Source organism: Saccopteryx leptura, chromosome 1 (genome assembly GCF_036850995.1).
Source record: "Saccopteryx leptura isolate mSacLep1 chromosome 1, mSacLep1_pri_phased_curated, whole genome shotgun sequence".
Lineage (NCBI taxonomy): Eukaryota > Metazoa > Chordata > Mammalia > Chiroptera > Emballonuridae > Saccopteryx > Saccopteryx leptura.
The window spans coordinates 211762741-211784789 of NC_089503.1; the positions used below are offsets into that span (position 1 = coordinate 211762741).

The following is a 22049-nucleotide window of genomic DNA, read 5'->3' on the forward strand; positions in this document are numbered from 1 at the left end:
ACCCAAAGATCTACTAAATACCATATCTGGAGTGCTCACTTAAATTTAAAAATTAAAAAAAAAAAGTTTTTAAACATGAGAAGATTCATGAAGATATAGCACTGAGAAACACCACTCTGAAACATTCTAGGGCCTAATACACTCATACGGACAGACCAGACCTCACCAGCTAGTTTCTCCTAGTGAGGATGATGGTCTCCATAAAGCTGCATTCCCAAATCGCCCACCTTTAAGAAAAGAGAGGATCTAGAATGCAGCACCTCTTCCTGGTGAGCTGTAATTGGTCAGCCAGGTAAGACCAGATGATGGAACAAAGGGATGGAGTATCTCCTTCCTGTATGTTCTACAGGTTCTACGTAATATAAACTAGGTCACCTGGTTCTAGGCAACAGCTCCATATGACTTTGGAAAATTACTGCAATCTAAATGAACAAGGGACATTGACAGGCAACACACACATTCACATACACACACAAACACACACACAAAGAAAGAAAAAAGGAAAGAAAATGAACTTAGCAAACATGAAACAGTGTTCAATCTCATAATCAAAGACAGAAAATTAAAACAGTAAGATACCAACTTTGACCTGTTTAATTTGAAAAACAATATAATGCTGAAAGTAAGTGACAGTGTAAATGCATACGGATTCCAATATACTGACAATATCTACTAAGGTGCATTAAAATGTTAAACTGTGCCCTGGCTGGTTGGCTCAGTAGTAGAGCATTGGACCAGCATGTGGAAGTCCTGGGTTCGATTCCTGGCCAGGGCACACAAGAGAAGTGCTCATCTGCTTCTTCGCCTTTCCCCCTCTCCTTTCTATCTCTTTCTTCCCCTTCCACAGCCAAGGCTCCATTGGAGCAAAGTTGGCCCGGGTGCTGAGGATGGCTCCATGGCCTCCGCCTCAGGCACTAGAAGGGCTCCAGTTGTAAGGAGCAACACCCAAGATGGGCAGAGCATCGCCCCCTGGTGGGCTTGCCGAGTGGATCCCGGTCGGGCGCATGCAGGAATCTGTCTGACTGCCTCCCCGTTTCCAACTTCAGAGAAAAAAAAAGTTAAACTGCTTACCCCATTAACCAACATTTTGGAACCCATCCTATAGGAAAAAAGCAAAAACTATAAGAAAAATTATATAAACTAAAGTGTTCAGGGTATTATTTGTTTGTGCCTACCCTCCACTAGCCTAGAAGCTAAAGAGACATCTAGAGAGAAGGGAATGGTAACATCAATTATGGGATAATATTTAGCTATTAAAATAACAAAAATTTATATAATAATATAGTACATTATTTATAGTACTGATAAAAAAAGACATGACACAAAAGTATATGTACAATAAGGTTACTATTATAACTTTCATATTAGAAATCTAAAAAGAAATATACAAAATATTATCTATGGTGTTTGAATTATGGTTGCCTCTATAGTTAATTATTACATTCAGAATTTATAAAAATTAATTAGATCTCAAAACAAATCTGTTGGTTTTCTTAACTATTGGACAATTGGTGAAAGCGTGAACCATTCATTTACACATGAATGACACTCTTTCACACATAATTGCATTAATAGCCATTTCTTCCTCATAATTGGTTTCAGGAGAATGAAATCTGACATTTTGGATGTCATGAAAAATGGACAAAAGAATGGTTATCTGACATAATTGGTTCTTGTTTCATTTTTATTTCTTTCTCCTGGCAGCTGTCACTTCTAAGCTCCAGAGTCTTTGCTACAGCTCTTTCTCTGTACCGATTTCCCAATGACAAAAAATGAACAGGCAACCGAGAACATGAACAGGTAACCGAGAACCTCGGTCGTGGCTCCTGGGTAGAGGAGAGGCTTCCTCTCTCTGGGATTCCTACACCACTGGCCGCCCCTTCCATCCAGACCCTCCTGCAGGATCAAACAAGGGATCCTCAGACTCTCTCGATTTCCATTACTTCCCAGAAATGACTCTGCAGCAAAATGAAGATCTTATAAAATCTAAATGGCATTATCCTTAAAACAACTCCTAATTATTCTAGAATAATTTGGGAGGTCTGGAGTCTGCTGTCTCCCCCCAGCCTCACACTGACCATTGGCAATGTCTCCCCCTCTCATTTTCATCCTCTCCCTCCTCTTCCAATCTCTTTAATAAGGATGGAGAAGAACCTTCAATCACCAATCCTGAAGCAGCGGTTTATTAAATACTTGTTCTGAGGGGTAGGGGTGGGAGTATGGCAGAGGTTGATATTATTATTTGCACTTTCATTCTTCTCGGCCCTCACTAAGTCTTTTGTGGTCCAGTTCAAATTCAGCTCCCGCCTTCCAAAACATCAGACTCCAAAGTACAATGAGATTCCATTTATATGCTTTTCCAAGTATAAAATTACTACATGTCCATGTAAAGCAGAAGAAATAAAATAAAAATAGAACATTCTATGAAAATTTAATAAGCCCACTGTCAGATCACTTCCTAGAATTCTTCCCAGGTGTAAAGAAACCTTTTGTCCCTGTGATTACAACTCTAGATGTTGCAATAGAAAAAAAAATGCTAATTCTAAATAAATAAAGTTTAAACTTTGCATGGCAAAGACTATCATGAGCAAAGACAAATGACAAACTGAGAGAAAAATATTTGAGCATATCTCATCAATAAAGGGCTACTAAGGCTACTAACCTTTATATAAAAAGGACATTTAAAAAATAAGGGAAAATAAGACCACAAGTCCTATAGAAAAGTAGGTAAAAGAAAGGAGCAGACAGTCTACAAATGGTGATGTAAAAAATGACCCATAAACATAGTGAGATAAATACAGAATAAAACAACACTAAAATACTTCTCTCCCCATCAGATTGGCAAACACTCAACAACTTGGTAACCCACCCTTTTGGTGGAGCTGTGGTGAAACAGACACTCCCACACATACCAGGGGGCATGAAAAATGGCACCACTCCTGGGAAGGGGCATTTGGCACACACAGCAGAACAACACCTACGTTTACCATCTGACCTGGCGATCCCACTTCCACCACTTTATCTCAAAGATACATCCCCAACAACACAAAAACACGCATCTGCATATATGTGTGAAGCATTATTTATAATTGCAAAACATTAGAATATGCTTCCATGTCCACAGGTGAGTGGCTAAATAATCTGTGGTACATATGCACATAATACGCAGCTTAAACAAATAAAGGACTGAATGCAACATGGGACTTGGATTGGGCCATGGAATACAAAAAGGACATGAAGTGGAAAAACTGGTAAAATCCAAATAAAATCTGCAGTTTCATTAACAATATCATGTCGATGTCAGCCGCTCAGTATTGGTAAATGTACCATGTTATACACGATGTTGACGACATGTGGACAATCTCTACGGCATGTTATTGAGGGGTTATTAAGTGAAGATACAAAGGAGCATATCAATGAAGGCTTGCGTGTAAGAATTAAAGAAAAATATATACATCTGCCTATTTTTACAACTTTGCCATAAGTTTTACATGATTCCCACTTGAAAAGTTTAATAGCAAAATGGAACACCCCCTACCTGTATCTTTCCTCTCACAAAGGTGGTGATATCGTTCTCATTCTCAAAGATGGACAGCGTCTGCAGCAGATTCTGTTCAAGCCATTCCCAGTGTTCGGTGATCTCCTTCCTGGAACCACCTGTACGAATGTAAGAATGATGATAAGTGTCGGAATTTAAAAGACACCTAAAAAGCCAGGCTCATGGCATCACAGCTCAATGCCATAAAATGCTTTTTCTCGACTGGAGACAGGCAGAAGACACGTAAGGAAGTGGAAACCCAAGAGGTAAGGACATTTGAGTCTTCACTTAATGTTCTCAATAGGTTCAGTGACTTTAAGTGAAACAATGTATCATGAAATCCATTTTAGCATAGGCTAATTGATATAAATCAGAGCTAAGTTCTTCCAGGATTTCATCAATGTTACGGTGACATTACTCGGGGACCTGCTGTATTGTGTTTTGGTCAAGTCTGACGAGGTGAGTCCAGAAACTTTCAGTTAGGACACTTTCAGATCAGAAGGCAGCAACACTTTCCTCATTCACTTTTCTGGATTGGGAGTGTAACACCCCCCCACCAACCCCCTGTTCTCCCTCCCAGAACCTGCTCCTCACAGGGAAAGGTAGATCTTGTTTAGGACACACGGTTACAGCAAGTTAAATTGTGACAGTACAAGAGTTTGGTATGCCACTGGAGACATGATGTAATCACCTCCTACAATGGGCAGAAAAGGATCCTCACACACTTCAATTATAAATGAGACGTGAAAACGGACTATCGCGAGGGAATAGCAGCCCGGCTCTCAAGAGCAGTTGCCTTGAAATGTAATGGAATGAGGTCATCCCCACAGCTGCCAACCAACTCACGGCACTTGGGCCAGTAATAAGAAGCATAAGTCTACTCGCCTGGCAACCTCCAAATCGAAACAACATTAGCCTGGTAGCATGTGGCACCAGCACTGTCTCTGCTCACAGCTGCTGGGCACAATGAGGAGGACACCCTCCACTGGGGCTGTGCAGACAAAGGGATAAATTCCTACCCCTTTTGTCCTGCTCTGGGACTATTAATGATCTTGCAGAAAAAGAGTGTCTTATACATCACCTGTCTATGATAGATATAAATTATGTAGATATCATATATATCATAGCTAGAAAGTCATTGCAGAATTAAAGAATGCTTTTGTAATTCCACTGATTCACCCTTTAGGCTGCTCCTTAGATTTCCAAGTTACCTTTTCATTGATTTCTTTAAAAGGTCCTGTCTCTGTTCTTTGTTATCAGCAATTCAATATATCTCAGAACCTTGGTCTGATTCCTGACAAAGAAAGGTGTCCGTGGTGACACTCAGTACTGTGGGAGCAAAACTGAAACCTCTTTGAGGATGGCAGGTAGGCTTGAGGGGTTTCAGACCCACTGTGTGAGGAGAGGCAGAACCCAACCCAAGTTCATATTTATTTTGTTTTTGTATTTTTATGAAGTGAGAAGCAGGGAGGCAGAGACAGACCTGTATCTTTCCTCTCACAAAGGTGGTGATATCGTTCTCATTCTCAAAGATGGACAGCGTCTGCAGCAGATTCTGTTCAGACCTGTCTCTCTGCTTCTCACTTCAGAAAAATGGAACTGCCTTTGTCCCACTAGGGGGCGATGCTCTGCCTATCTAGGGTGTTGCTCCATTGTGGACTGAGCCATTCTAGAGCCTGAGGTGGAGGCCATGGAGGCATCCTCAGTGCCTGAGCCAACTTTGCTCCAATGGAGCCTTGGCTGCGGGAGGGGAAGAAAGAGACAGAGAGAAAGGAGAGGGACGAGAGGAGAAGCAGATGGGCACTTCTCCTGTGTGCCCTGGCCAGGAATCAAACCCGGGACTTCCACATGCTGGGCTGATGCTCTACCACTGAGCCAAATGGCCAGGGCCCCCAAGTTCATATTTGTTTACATAAAGCCCGAACACCAAACTGGCCATGTGGAATGCTTGTGCAGCAGATGAAAAGCATATCTCCAAGTAGAGAGGCAGCCTCATGAAAACACGACTGTAGCTCTTCCGGGCCTTTTTCATGGCTCACCCATCCGGGATGATAGTCACCCACAGGTAAAAACAATCGGTGACTCGGTACTATGACGTCATGGCAAGAGCTGGAACTCGGGATACCTGGTCCCCCTCCTTCTGCCACCAGCCAGTTGGGTGACTTTAAACATTTTGCTTAATTTCTCTCTTTCTCTCTCAAATTCTTTACATGTAAAATAGAGAAAAATGAAGAACAAAACCGAATCCTTACTTATCTCAGAACAATGTGCTAAAAATGACAAGGAATAATGTCTACAGATACATTTCGGAAAGCAAAAAACACTTTTCAGATGCAAAGAATGTGGCCCATTTGGAATATTTAGGGAATGAATCACTCTGGAGTTTGCCAGAGAGCTTTGAAACATTTTAGGCTTAAAATTTTTTAAATAGCCGTGGGAAAAATCTGTTTACTGACAAGGAAAGCTGCCGTATGCTTTCCAACTTTTTTGATGATTATTTTTAAAAAATTTAAAACATAGTGCGCTCTACCTTGTCTTCACACTACTGCCACCAGCTATGAACGGCTGAGGTACACAGGTGGAGTCCCGTCGAGGGTAAGTGCCAGCCGTGCAGTTACTGTACTGGTTGGTACTGTCAGATATATGCACCTGAGGACAGAGGCACTCCTGGGGACTCACAGGACCCATCAGGCACAATTCCCAGATGCTGACTGTGCCCCTCCTCTGCCCCTGCCTATGCTGACCACAGATGTGCCTTCTAGAACTGGTTTCCACGTGTGCCCTGGGCTCAGCCGGACCGGTCTGGCTGCTATGGGTAACTCACCATGCTCTACCCTCTCCCAGGTCCTCACACTGGGTACTCGACTTCACAGTCCCTGTTCCAGTGGTGGTGGAATTCCACAATTCACTGTTCCTCAGTTATCCTGGATGGAAAAGCCCATCAGCGACAAGTTCTAGGGCAGAACAGGTGTGCCCTCAGCTTTGCATATGCTGCCCTTCAGTTTCCTTCACGCACGTATTTATATAAGTACCCCCCCCCACACACACACACACACATACCCAGGGTAGAACAATAAATGCAGGCATGCACTCATTCAACAAATGTTTACCCACATCTCCCACTTTCATGGCATTGTGTGAAGGTCGACGTGCCTGACCTTGTACTGAAGTTCAATTCTACTGTCCACACTGGTTTTCCCACCTGTCACCATCTTGTGGCCCCAGGACCTAGTGCTCCTCACCCTGCCCGGCCCACGGTCCTCATCTCCACAATCTCCGCCTTCCCCACCCAACACCAGCTGCACCACGAGCTCTTTTCTCTACTTCTCGCCGCCTGGGATAAAAATCCCCACCTCTCTGGCTTCGATTCCCACCACTGGTGCCCCTCCTACCACAGCTGCTTGTGCTGTTTCTCTCCAGTTCCCCTTTCCTGTTGCTTCTCCCACACCTGTCAGTGTCACACGAAAAGGCTGGCCGTTCAGAGTCATCACCAGCCACCCAGTGTCCCCGTGGGCAGGGCAGGGCAGGGACTGGGAATGCCAATCTCAGCGTCTTCAGGTCTTCAACTCTCACAGCTTACTTGGGCCTTTGGGCCCATCCCTGGACGACCAGAGTCTTGGGAGGTTTCTCCTGGCCACATCCAGACCTAAGAGTCCAAAGTTCCAGAAGACGGGGTTCTAGATAAGGGAAGAATGTTGTGCTCCACTATATAAAATCATTATCACCATACAGTATTTGAGGAAAGAAAATGACACACATGTCATCAGCCAATGGTAGTTTCAGGAACTATGGATTCCTATCTCTACCCATCAGATAGTTCCAGGGAGAGGGATGGAAATGTGCCCGGCACGCATATATTTACTGTGAGAACGCACCGTATCTTCGGAACCCTTTCCTTAATGCACACAGAATAAACGAGGACAGGTGTTCACGGCTCCAGGCTCTGGGGACTGAGGTATGAGGACACCTGTGAAGCAGTGCTGACTGATTCCCTCTACCAGTGGACGAGACACATCTGAAGACTTCAAATGAGTACAAACTAGTCCTGAAAGCAGGCGTCCATCTCTGTCCATGTCTTGCCCCAGAACAAAGGGTCCACATTACGTCTCAGAATCACAGGGCTCATGTCCTGTTAACAGGCTGGGACGGTCACTTTGGGCGGACCAGCGAGGCTCGGCAGGACATGTGCTGGAACCCTAAGTGTTCCCTGTAAATGGTCTTTCATTCCCCCAGAAAAGAAGACGGTGCTGCCATATCTCAGGTCTTGGAACTCCTCTTTTGTTATTGCTTCAGGTGAGATAACAGGGAGCTTCTCATCCTGATTCCAGAAAGGGACTGGTTTACTTAACCCGATGTGTGAGCAAAATGTGTCAGGCACTCGGAAGAGAAGGAAAGGGCTTGGCTGCGGCCCTGGAAGGGCCTCGTTTACAGAGAGAGGCAGCGGGAAGAAAGGCTGACCCGGCTGTGCGCTGGGCCGGAACAGCAGCGCCAGCTGGCACTGGGTCCGAGAACCCTTCCAGAAGTCCACGTTACAGCGTCAGCTGGGCCACCGCTAAATCAACCCCTGATGGGCTTAAGGCTACTCAGAAATCAATTCTGGAAAAATGAGGTATCCAAATATCATTTGGAGTTTTGTTGTGTTTTTTTTTAAGAATATTAGCCACAGGTCCTGAGCATATTTCTGGGCAAAATTTCAACATTACCTAAGATGATTAAAAAAACAAAAACTAAACCATCCTAAGTTCTATTTGTCACCTAGTTTGAAATGAATCTTAAATCACACAAAGTCTGCACGGAAGAAAAAGGAAGAAGCACTGAGGTGGGCCCACAGACGGATTCCACCATATCCGGCAGCGGAGGATTAAGAACAAAGAGGTAGGTAAGGCAACCCTGACAGATAATCGGTGGACAGTTCTTTGTGCTGCATGAGTTGTAACACGTTTTGGTTCTGAGACCGCAGCACTAACTTACAAACCTGAGTTCCAGGACAACAGAGATGGCAAATTCTCACGGATCAAGCCCGTGTGCATGCACGTGTGGGCACGTGTCCGTGGGCACAGGCAAGAAGGAAAGCCACTCATGACACAGCAGGACGCAAAATCCAGCAAAACCAACTCACCAAACTTCCTGGGGATTAAAAGGCAACCAACCCAGTTATTTCCAGGTATCAGGGCAGGTTGGTGGGACCCCAGAGCTGATCCGGTCCTCAAATGAACTTCCCTTGAAGCCACTTACATAAAGGGAGCCAATGGGAGGAACTGCCTATTCTATGGCCTTACCCAAAAACAACCTTAGCCACAAAGATAGTTTTTAAATTTAAACACTAAATGAAGGCAAGCGTAAGACCCAATCCACTAGAGTAACATCTACTGTCCCTGTAGTATTTACAAAGCCACCTTGTATTCTCTACGCTCAGAACAATGACAAACTTGTATATGGACAGGGCAGGAGATAAAACCCCAAAGTAAGGTAGATGATTTAAAACACTTTTAGAAACAAAAAAGAAGATGTGTTTTAAATATTTGAATTAAATTTATTTAAATGTAATTAAAGCTATAATTATAAAGAGGTTAAAGATAAGGATCATAACAATGTTATCTATTACTTATTTATAATTATCAAGACCAGACATCAAGCTTTAACTTTATACACATTATTGATAAGGAGCCTGGTTATCAGGAAGACCATATTATATAATGGTTCAGACCACAGACTTTGTCAAGGAAGTGCATCTGGTTTCAAGTCCCCACCATGCCACACACTACATTGTGACTGTGGGTAAGTTAGTTAGCCTCTCTGTTCTTCAGATTCCTCATCTGTAATATGGAGGTAACATCACCTACCACATGGGTCTATGCTGGGGTTAAAAGAAAATAACACATGTAAAATCTTTAACCTGGACCTAGAACACACAGAGCACTGAATGAACAGACACTTTTGTTATCATCATCGTAGGCAACAAGAACACAACGATTGCATCCTGATGTGAGACACAGGAGGTACCTCCCACTGCCGAGGACAGGACACCAAGACATCAGCTGTGTAACTGCAGCCCTGCTCACACAGTCCGCAGCTGGCCTGGCCCTAGCACGACGGGCTCGGGACTGCAAACATACTAGCTAATGAGGAAGGCATGGCTACAGCTCCCTGTGTAAGTAACTATTATAAGCTTCTTACATAACTCTGCTTATAATCTCTTGCAGGTCATACCCGTATGCATATAGCTTTACAGTCACTTTGAGAAAAGAGAGGCCCAGGTAACTCATCCAATGTTGGCAGTAAGAGTCAGCGGGTAATGTCCTTATTCTACTCAAGCGCCAAGGTCCTTCCCTATCCTGAAGGAGAGAATGCAAATGGCTATCTTTTTACAGGGAAGTAGGTCTAGAAACACTAAAAGCCTTACATACCTGCATACCTGCGTTGACTCACACACCTAATCCTATAAATGTATCCTAAGGTGATAATTAAGGGAATGTGAAAGATTTTGTTCAGAGGATATTCACTAAGGTTGTTCAAAATGCAGATACCACTAGGGGGGAAAATCCTAGATTTCCAACAATAGCATAGCATAAATTATATTGTATACACAATAAAGTATTATCTATTAAAATTGACATTATAGAAATATATTTTATTGACATGGAAAGTCTGTAATATGTATAGACACATTTTATATAATATAAAGTCTCAAATGTGATTTGTGATATAATATTATTGTTTTTTAAGTTTAAGTTTTTATTCTTTTTACTTGTCTATATTTTCTAATTTTCTGCTAAGAATATGTATTGCTTAAAGAGAAAAGGCAAGTTCTTTTCTTTTTTTCTTTTAATCATCTCTCTAAAGCACGGGTAGTCAACCTTTTTATACCTACCGCCCATTTTTGTATCTGTGTTAGTAGTAAAATTTTCTAACCACCCACCGGTTCCACAGTAATGGTGATTTATAAAATAGGGAAGTAATTTTACTTTATAAAATTTATAAAGCAGAGTTACAGCAAGTTAAAGCATATAATAATAATTACTTACCAAGTACTTTATGTCAGATTTTTGCTAAGTTTGGCAGAATAAATCTCTATAAAACAACCTACTATAGTTAAATCTATCTTTTTATTTATACTTTGGTTGCTCCGCTACCGCCCACCATGAAAGCTGGAACGCCCACTAGTGGGCAGTAGGGACCAGGTTGACTACCACTGCAAAGGATCCAAGACTAGTTCTTGAGGTCCACAGACCAGGAAAGGATGGTCAAATACTGACCATTTTCACATTCCTGTATCTCATGTGGAAGGCATCTTTGCCACCCGACATTCTCTCTAGCTACTGTAGGGAAACAGCAGATGCAGAATGAATTGACAATCTTCAGTTAAATCCTGGGCCTGACCAGCTGCTGAGTAAAAGAATGTTGAACCCTAAAAACCAGCTTGTTGCTGCTTTAAAAGTTCCGGACTGATTGAGGGGGGTGGGGGGGAGGCTGAGGAAGGCATGGCCGAGAACCTGGTCGCAGCCTGTACTCCCTGCTGGCTGTGCCTAGCGATGTGAACCAGACAGTTCTGGTAGTCTATTATATTAAGAGTGTTGAACAAGGTGGTGGCTAACACATCTTACTGTTCAAAAACAAATGAGCATCTTGGCCCAGAGAAGATTCTGGGTGGTAAAGAAAGGGGGGAATGAAATCAATGTGCAGCTGAATCAGCGCTATTCAGGTCTGTGTTGTCATTGAGGGGCCCAGCAGACACATCCCCTCCATCCCATTTCCTTCCCAGGGCTGCTGGAAGGTCAAGAGTATCCAAAGGGAAGTGTCAACAGCTCCCTTTGTCCTTCTGTTTATGACTCTCTTCCCCAGTTATCCTATAGAACCTCTTTAGATAATATCTTTGTGATTATTGAATTTCTGTGTCCACATTCTCACGGAGGCTGTATAATAATGTGACAGAGACAGAGAGACAGAAAGAGGGACAGATAGGGACAGACAGGCAGGAAGGAAGAGAGATGAGAAGCATCAATTCTTCATTGCGGCACCTTAGTTGTTCATTAATTGCTTTCTCATATGTGCCTTGACCAGGGGGCTACAGCAGAGTATGTGACCCCTTGCTTAAGCCAGCAACTTTACGTTCAAGCCAGCGACCTTGGGCTTCAAGCCAGCAATCTCTGGGTTCAAGCCAGTGACCATGGGGTCATGTCTATGAGTCCAGCTTAAGCCAGCAACCCCGTGCTCAAGCTAGATGAGCCCGCACTCAAGCTGGTGACCTCGGGGTTTCGAACCTGGGTCCTCTGAATCCCAGTCCAACACTCTATCCACTGCACCACCACCTGGTCAGGCTGCATAACAATTCTTACTGTTAGAACCTTCGAATTCTCCTAATGGGGGCAGCCAAATGGGCTCTTTTCACGTAAGTCCCCTGAAGGCCAAGGAGAGCAAAGAACTGGGTGGGCTCTCTCCCGCCTCTGCCTCTGGGACATCAAGGCCACAACGCCAGCTGTTGGGGGGAGACCTGCTGCTGTTTGGTTCCCGGTGAACCTCATTCTCCAGGTGCAAAGTCATCAGTCAACTGCCTCTGGGCAGAGAGGTGGCACTATCCCAGTATAACCAGCTCAACAAAATGGACAGATTGCCACAGTGCAAATTCCTTTATGTTCTTTACAGTGAAAAGTGTCATTTATTGCGCAGGCTACTGAGCAAAATATGATTCAGCAGGCTAGAGCTGATGGCACAATGGCCTAGCAGCCAAAGAGAAGACTGGCTTAATTTTTGTGTAGCAGTGAAGAAAAGAGTCATTACAAGGAAGGTTTTTGGTTCCCCTTCCTAATTAAAGGTCTCAATGCCAAGGAAATGCAAAAAAAAAAAAAAAAAAGCAACTTTTTCAAACTAATCTGGACACAGACTGTTAGGAGGTAATAAGAAAGCAGCAGAGGAAACCGACGTTTCACCAAATAACTTGCTTTTCCCCCACTCCGTTTCAGTATGGCTCATATTGCCAAGGGCGAGGTGATCATTCTACTGACAGTAAGTTAGACTAGGTCCAAAAGATTCTTCCTCTCGCCTAATTCCATGTGGCTCAGGTCTAAGGCAAATCACACGGCTAGGAGTCACCACTAAGACTACTGCTCTTCTATAAAAAGCAGTCCCGATGAAGACATGGATTCCAGACCAGGCGTGGCCAACAGACAGACCGCAGGCCGGATCTGGCCCGCATAATGAGTTTATGCGGCCCATGATTAAATCTTTAATATTCTCTACTACTTTAAAATCTCAGCTACTCAGAAGCGGAAAGCGTCTTTGATTATTGGAAATCGAGATATTTAAGAAGACAGTGATACGCAGAAAAGAATTCCGCATGTGACTAATCTAGGGTTAACTTCCAATAATTGGTCGAATGGATTCGTGATACTTTATTTTTTAAAGATTTTATTTATTGCCTGACCAGGTGATGGCGCAGTGGATAGAGCGTCAGACTGGGCTGTGGAGGACCCAGGTTCGAGACCCCGAGGTTGCCGGCTTGAGCATGGGTTCATCTGGTTTGAGCAAAAAGCCCACCAGCTTGAACCCAAGGTCACTGGCTCCAGCAAGGGGTTACTCGGTCTGCTGAAGGCCCGTGGTCAAGGCACATATGAGAAAGTAATCAATGAACAACTAAGGTGTTGCAACGCGCGCAATGAAAAACTAATGATTGATGCTTCTCATCTCTCTCTGTTCCTGTCTGTCTGTCCCTGTCTATCCCTCTCTCTGATTCACTCTCTGTCTCTGTAAAAAAAAAAAAAAAAATTAAAAAGATTTTATTTATTCATTTTAGAGAAGGGGGAAGAGAGAGGAGGGGGAGGAGCAGTAAGCATCAACTCCCATATGTGCCTTGACTGGGCAAGCCCAGGGTTTTGAACCAGTGACCTCAGCATTCCAGGTCGACGCTTTATCCACTGCGCCACCAAAAGTCAGGCGTGATACTTTATTTTTTAAAAAATTCCATTATAAAGATTTACAACTTTTGCACTCGTCTGAACTCGATATGAACTATTTGACGTTTAGCGGTGATGTGAAACCCACATTCTTTTAGGCAGAGTTTGCCAGTGCGCAACCAAGGTCAAACAGTTCATTATTTTTGTGGCCAAGTGTGCAGAATCAAGTGGCATTGTAGCGTAGGCAATAGCTGCAGCTGATAACTGAAAACGTGTCCAAGCTGTTTGTAAAACAAAATAATTGTTTTATTTGCGATATAACCCCTTCAAGCTCATTCTATTAATTAAATATTGTTTCGATTGATTGCGATAGTTTGGATATTTATACGGTATATTTTTATTAAAAATATTGTATATTAAAATTTTTTTCACTCATTTATTCATAAACAAATTACATAATAAAATTTTGTTTACTTAAACAAATCATTTTTGTATTTAACATTTTTTTATTTTAATATTTCATCTGGCCTGTGAAAAAAGTTTTCTTTCTAATCTGGCCCGGGGGCAGAAACTGTTGGTGACACCTGTTCTAGATGCTCCCTTTAACTCCCTTCACGCCTACCGAAGATTCTCAGGTCATGCGGTCTGGAGTAAGGTTTCGGAATCCTCTGTATTCTATGGGCAGTGACTTCGACCCACCCATTTTTCTGCCGAAGCCTACCTTACAGCAATGAGTCATGAAATTCAAGAAAATAAATAAAGCTTTCAATATGCTATCCTACCAAATGCCAACTTTGTACTTTATGGGAAGAAAAAAAAACTTTAAAATTACAAACCAAAAGGTCAGCACATCAAAGAAATCTTTATGGCAGCAGCCTCTGCTCTTGAAATCCTTCTATGAAAGGGAGCCAGCAATTCGGGCTCAAACAGAAATCGATGAGAAGCAACAACTAATGGGTGAATGGGGCTTTCACGATGGCGGTCACTTCCGCGGGGTCTTCCACAAGACACGCTGGTGCAATGACTATGGGTAATCAATGGAGACAGAAGCTAAACCTGGGTTTATCATAACGAGATCATGCTGTGGTGATAAGGCATTACTGGCTGGGGAAATGGAAGTACATCTCTTTGTGGCATAAACCATGCCATCAGCATTTACTGCCTGGCCCTCCTGAGCCGTGGCTTGGCAGATAACTCGGGGATAATTCAGCTTTGGAAGTCTGGGCTCTTTCCCACGTGAGCATTCATAGGGTCAGCTTCGTAGAATGACAGAGTCCCAGAAACAGACTGAGGAGGAGTAATCAGGCGACAAGAAAAAGAAGAGTCACAAGAGCATGAACCAGCTGCTCACGTCACTGTCCACGGACACTGACCCAGGACGGCCAAGCTGAGAGGACCCAGGAGAGATCAGCGGAGCTCCGGGCTCCAGAGGAACTCAAAAGCATCCGGCACAAGTGGTGGAAGGGAGTGAGAATGTGTCACAGTGTCCTTTCCACACCCTGGTTGACTGAGTGGTTTAATGGCTCTGCCTGATTTCTCATTTCCTTTCTTTATACTTCCTCACTTGCTGGCTACAATGTCTATTTTAACACTATTCTAGATGGTCTGCCAACTAAATGTGATACTTTCCCAACCAATAGAGCACAGGCCACCTCCCCTTCTACAGTGGCTACTGCGTGTATCACTTTGTACTGAATGAACCACATGGGGTTGGACTGTGATCACACTCAGCCTGGACTACACAGCTAACTGTCTTCTCCCTTCCTTTATCCTTTATCCCCTTCCTCTCTCTCCAATCCCTATCCTTCAGTCTCTTCATGCCCTGAACCCCGATGGTGGCTTTCTTCATGCCCTGAACCCCGATGTCATCCCTCCATGCACAATGACTGATATATTCCATTGTTTCTCCTGGGGCTGTTTGCATCTTAACCAGAATAACTTTAAAAGGCTACAGCTACAATTTTGGGTACTATAAAATCCTTCAGGGAGCATTACTAGGGCACTAGAACCCTCCAGCAGCCTGCAATCAACCCAGATAACTCTCCTTACCTATGCAGAAGGCCAGCCAAGGTTCCTGGATTGAGCCGGGAGCCTCATTAACTAGAACAAATGTTCCATACTCAGGTGTTAATAGGGCAAACTATGTATGTGGAGGGTATAGAGAAGCTCTCCAAACTATCTGTTTGACTTTTCTGTAAATCTAAAACATATCTTTAAAAAAATCTATTAATAATAATAATAAAAAATGAAGTGGAGGCAAAGAAATGAAAAAAAGTGCTCAGTGCCCTTGCTTTTTCTGTGGTTATTGGAAAAGCCACATGCAAACAAAGAACTGAAATGATGGTGGCCATTCTGGATTAGACTTTCTTGTAAGAGATCCAATAATAACATAATTATTACAGCAGATTATTACAGAATATCGTCAGGAGAAATAAACAATCCCTATCCAGTGGGAAGTTGTGCGCTAGGATATATAAGCATTACTTAGTCCCCTAAATAGTATCCGTGTTTCTCTTTATTTCCCAGCTCCCCGTGAAAATAGGTTGTGGCCAAATGACTAGTTCCAGCCAATGGAGTGACAAAGCAGGAAGGAAGTTAGACACAGGTGAACCTTCCACTTGTCCCTTGTAAGCTGACCCTGGAGGCTTTGTGCCTCATGTCACTACAAATTGAGGATCCTTATAAGACTTCGCCAGAATGAGAAAGAAACCTTTCCGGTGTTAAGGCCTTGAGATTTGGGGTTCATCTGTTAAAATGGCTATGGTTACCGACCCTAAAATGCCAAGTGATTGCATTCCACAAATAAAGGTTTCTCCCCTTCTGACAGAACATTGTTAATCATAACATTTCTTCGTATTTCCAAATACTACTCACCACAGGCGATGGTCCAATAGACCAAAGAGTCTGGAGTCTGGTACAGGATCCGGTAGGGAGCAACTCGGGCACTGGAGTCCAACACGACATCAAGGGTACCCACCAGGAGGCCTAAGGGCAGGAAAGAGGGAAAAACGTGTAAGGGTCTCCTCAGTGCATTCCCATTCCAGGGACAGTGTGGGAACGCTAATTTGACTTTTACTTAGATTGCACGTTTACTAAGGATGCCTTTGGGACGAACCGACGATACTTGAGGTTGGGAGGGGAAGGAATAAGCCCCCCCCCAACCTCTTGGGAGGGTAAGGATGAAGACTCTCTTGCTTGGCCACAGTGGAAAATAAACAGCCCCCTGGAAAGCACCAAGCTCAGTGCCTGCCCCCTTAGCAGGCTTTCCATGAAGTTCTGCTGAATCTGAACCACACGTTTTTCTGAAATTGTCACCACCAGTATCTTTTTATGTTTCTTCTTGAGGGGTGGTTCTGGCCATCCTGCATGCCACCTTGACAGGCACAATACTATTGGAATTCACCTCCTTCTGCCTGGCAGTCTGGGGTCACGGAAAAAGCTATATGGATGAGTCAACTAGAGTTCAGAAGAGCTTGGTTCCGGCTCTGACTTCGTTACAACCAATTCTGTGGGATGGATGCTCAGGCCATTTAACTTCTCATCGCTTTGACTTCCTCAGCTGTAAAGTGACCATAATAGCACCTGCCTTCCTGAACCAGGGTTATTAATCAAGAAGCCTAAGGGAGGTTAACATAGGGAAGTCCTACAGTTGTCCTTGGTCTGCGTCCAAGAACACGAATCCATTTAGGTTTACTTGAAACCAGAGTGACCATTAGCTGACCTGAACGCACCAGGAAAAACAAACTTTGGCAGAAGTGGAAGCTAATTTGTTGCTTTTCTCTGGCCTGTATGAAGTATATTAAAAATTAAATCATTAGAGCCTGCAGAGGTTTTGAGGAGATGGATTTCCACGTAACACCACACATGTGTGCATTTCTCTTTTCTCTACTGTGACTTGAGTTTGCTGCAAAGATCTCTAATTACTTTCCAGTTATCTGCAGATATTAATAGGAAAAGCAGAAGAGTGCCAGCTAAACTGGACCTCCTTCTGCATTAATTAGAAATACAAATGCATCACCCGTGGTAACTGACTATTTATAACACTTCCCTCTTCAGTGGAAAGGGGAAATGAAGTGCCCCAATACTGGAAGTGTCACATATGCTGGTTCTAAGATGCACAAACTTCAGTCTGGGGTCAGGGAGTGGCTGTTCAGGAATAGCTTACATGAATCAATGAGCCTCTGACAGAGTGTCCTGGGACATAAAGATCGTCCAAGGGCAAGTGCAGCTCTCTGGGCAGAGCAAAGGGCTCGACTTATGTACTCTGGAACATCAAGGAGGGGAGACCTCTGAAAACTTCCGATCAACCCACACATCCTGATGCCCACAAATGGCCCCAATTAAATCCATCTTCAGGGGCTGCTGGCCAAGATGGTGGTATAGATAAATGTGGTACCCGCATCCTCCCACAACCACAACTAAACTGCAGAACAACCCTCTTTGAGAACCGCCCGGATTCTGGAATATAGCTGAGCAGAGTGCTAGAACTAAGGCTATAAAGAAGCCACACAGAGACTGGCAGGAGGGGTGGAGGAGCAGAACAAGCTGGCCTCCCACCCATGGGTGATGATAAAAATCAGGATGGATTGCCTCAGCTGCAGGGGTTCCCCCTGAGGAGTGAGGGGTCCCAGCCCTACAACAGGCTTCCCAGCTAGGGTTCCAGGGCCAGTAAGAGAAGTCCTCATTATTTCTGGCTATAAAACCCAGTAGGGATTGTGACTGGGTGAGACACAGAGCTGCTAGAGCTCCAGGTGTTGCTCTTAAAGGGCCATGCAGGGACTTACTTGGACCCCCCTGCTCTGAACTCCAGTGCTGGGGCAGCAGGGACACATGGGAGGAACCGAGTTATCTGGCATTAGAACGAGGGCTGGAGGGGCAGCTTTCTCCCAGACAGAAGTGTTGGCAGACGCCATTGTCCCTTTGATGGCAAGCAGGTGCCATATCTGAGTCTCCATCAACCTGGCTATCACCTGGCTAACCGCCCTGGTAATTGCCTGAGGCCCTGCCCCACCTACCTTACACATCAGCTAAAATTAAAAAATTATTTTAAAAAATCCATTTCGAATATCCATTATTCCAATGAACAAAACCTCTCACATCACCCAGACATAAAGAATACTGAGCTGCTCAAAGCACACCCCCCCTGTAGTGCGGGCTTCTGCACAGATGCCAGCTCACCCACACTGAGAGTGCATTCACAACGGGCACCCACTTCCTCTAGACATGGACGGAAACTAAGGGGGCGCACTGCAGTATCTTCAAGGAAGTCACAGACAACAGAACATCGCACTCACATTAGATACACATACAAATTAGAACATTTTGGTGACAATTCTTTGAAAACTGGATATCCAAATGAAAGTAATTCTGTGAACCGAGGGAATAGTTGGCCAAATTGATAAACATACTCTTTCACTGTCACCCAAGAGTGCCCTCTTGCTTTGTGACCCTGACCAATCTTCCCCCTCCGTTTGGAATGTTGTGTGTCCAGCTCTCAGGCCCCATGGTTTCAGAAGACAAACTCTTGATTATCTAAAGCCCTGATCTCCCTCCAAGCCCTGCTCCTATCATGCCCACTGCATTTCTCCAGACCGGGAGCTCCTTCACCACAGAGTCTCACTCATTCTTTCCGACTCCCAGGCCGTGCACTTTGCTGGGAGCACCGTAAGCTCTGAAGCCATGTTGGAGGGATGAAGAAGTTAGCACTTTTGTTTTCAATTACAGTTGACATGCGATATTTATTTTATTAGTCCAGGTGTATGGCATAGTGACTCGACATATAATTTAAGAAGTTCTGCCTGACCTGTGGTGACACAGTGGATAAAGTGTCAACCTGGAATGCTGAGGTCACCAGTTCAAAACCCTGTGCTTGCCCACCAGTCAAGGCACATACAGGAAGCAACTACTACAAACTGATGCTTCCCATTCCTCCCTCACCTTCTCTCTCTCTCCTCTTTCTAAAATCAATAAACAAAATCTTAAAGAAAAAGAAAACCCAATAAGTCAAGTACCCACCTGGCACTATACCTAGTTATTATAATATTATTGACTATATTCCCTATGCTGTACTTTACATCTTCGGGACTATTCTGTAACTACCAATTTGTAGAAGTTAGGTATTTTTTGAGAACCCAAATAAATTCAGGCTGCACTGCCCAACCTCTATGAATACAAGGAGTCAAGACTTTGGGAAGGAGAAAATGCCCTCCTTTGTCCTCTGTGCACACAGATGGGGAATGGGGTTGAGAGAATCCAAAAACAGCAGCCGTCAGGATGTTCTTAGAAGTCTTATTACTCACACCTCTGGAGTGGGCTGTCAAAATACTGAACCTTTCATCATTTCCCACACAGAGCGTTGCTTTAGCAGCTGTTTGACTATTTCAGGTGTTGAACAATCTTTGATGGTCAGAGATAATAATCACAATACAGCCCTCAAAAGAACTCTCCTCTGCATCTACCTATTATATGAGTGCGGGGACATTGAGCAACCCAGAAGTGCTGTTTTCAAGAAGATGCAGAAAACGTTCTGCAAAACTAGTACAATGAGGCTTCCCACGTGGCCATGGGCACCAGGGTGTGTGACGCACAGTCACGCATAGTCACGTCTCCATTCTTGGGCAACAGCGCCCTGGCGGGAACAGGGGTGTGTGACAGGAGCGGGTTATACACATAGGAATGTGCTCATGACAAAGACCAACCCATCTACTGATAACCCTGTAAGAATTTGGGTTAAAGTGGACAGAATCCTCAAGATCTCTTGACCTCCCTCTGTTCCCTCAGCCTTGCAGCCAGTGGGGGATGAGGCCAGATCTATAAAAATGAAGCCAGGGTGGTCCGGGAAGTGGCCTTGGCCTTGGCCCCAGTCCTAACATGGAAAGAATAACGGTACCGGCTCGGAGACTGCCCTGTGTGTGCTAAGCACCATTGTTTAACGAAGTAAACAAAACCACAGAAAAGTACTAGCAATTACAAAATACATGTACCACCCTCTGACTTGATCATAACACACAGCAAACGGCCCCTTGTGCCTCCTCCATCATCCTATTTCCCTCTCCATTCACCACTGCCAAGTTGTTCTGTATTCTTCCTATCTGGGTCCTTGTCCATTCATTGCCTTGTGTGGAGGCACATGATATATTTTTATTTTTTATTTATTCATTTTTTAGAGAAGAGAGAGAGAGAGAGAGAGAGAGAGAGAGAGAAAGGGGGGAAGGAGCAGGAAGCATCAACTCCCATATGTGCCTTGACCGGGCAAGTCCAGGGTTTTGAACCGGTGACCACAGCATTCCAAGTTGACGCTTGATCCACTGCGCCACCACAGGTCAGGCCATGAGGCACACGATATAGATTTAACACTGATGTGTATTTAAAAACTTACATTGTTGATAAAGAGTGAATATTGTTCGGCAATATTTTTCTGACCCAAGAACAAGTTTTCAAAATTCACCCATGCTGTACTTGTAAATCTGACTTATTCGTTTAAATGTTGTGTTATGTTTCAGTTTATAAATAGGCCATAACTTACCCATTTTTTTCTAATAAAGGACCTTTGGGTTGATCTCCAATTATTTTCTTTACACCTGATCCTTAAGCAAGTGAACACATTTTTTTTTAAATGGAATAATGGGTCATGGGTGAGTGCATTTAAACCTCATTAGATACGACAAAATCGCTCCCCAAAGTGTTTGTGACAATTTACATTATTGAGCAAGTGAGAGTATCTGTTACCCCATTTCTCCAACACTTAGTAGTATCATTTTTTTTTTTCATTTATGGCCTATCAAGGGTAAGAAATGTTTTCTATTTGTTGCTTAAATTTGCATTTCTCTGATTACTCATGAGTTTGAATATTTATTTCCTGTTTACTGGCCATTCCAATTTCCTGTTCTAGGAGTTGTTTTTCCTATTGTACTTGATTGGAAATGTCCTTCCTTTTTTCTCTTTCTGGCAAATGTCTATCTCCCTCAATATCCAGGTCAAGGTCACCCAGCATGTTTGTTCTGCTTCATTCTAACACTCTCCCCATCCTCTCAACTTCCAGATCTCCTGTCAATGAACTGCTCCCTTTCCTGTGATCTGCCAGCCACCTTGCACTTTTTATTACTAAGTAAGGAGATTATCACATGGTTTCCTACTGAGAAAAAAAAAATACAGTCTCTGCCCACCAGTCTATGAGCTCCTTGAGGGCAGACATGGCCTTATTTATCTTGGAATTCCCAGAGTCTACACTAATGTCTAGCACACGACACTAAATATTTACAAAGTGGGCCCCAAGGTTTTCAATTTGATGGACAATGGGAGAAACTGAAAATTATTTACAGAACTTAATCATCTTGGTACCTTGTACACAATACATTTCGTTCTAGCAAATCGGCCTTAAATAATTAAAAGTATCTAAGAATATTATGATGAAAACCAAGACAGGAGAAGAAGGTGGGAAAAACCCACCTCAGAGACTCGGAGGTGATCCAGGCCAAACTCATGTCTGAAACTTCGCATCGTGGGGAATACACTTCTTTAGTTTCAGAAGTAATTTCTCCCTTTTTAATAAATATTCAGATTTATATTAAGTTGGATCAAAAGCAGAGATATCTAGGGAAAACCCAAGTCTTTCTAGTCTC

At 43.7% G+C, this 22049-nt stretch overlaps 1 protein-coding gene across 2 annotated transcripts in view; it reads right to left on the reverse strand.

Moving 5' to 3' along the window:
- TBC1D9 (TBC1 domain family member 9) overlaps positions 1-22049 on the reverse strand; it is a 100395-nt gene that overhangs the window by 46558 nt on the left and 31788 nt on the right. For both annotated transcript variants that reach the window (XM_066385530.1, XM_066385534.1), the window contains exons 2-3: positions 16303-16413; positions 3539-3657 (exon numbers count right to left, since the gene is read on the reverse strand). In XM_066385530.1, coding sequence (XP_066241627.1) covers positions 3539-3657; positions 16303-16413 — 230 coding nt within the window. The remainder of the gene's footprint in view (positions 1-3538; positions 3658-16302; positions 16414-22049) is intronic.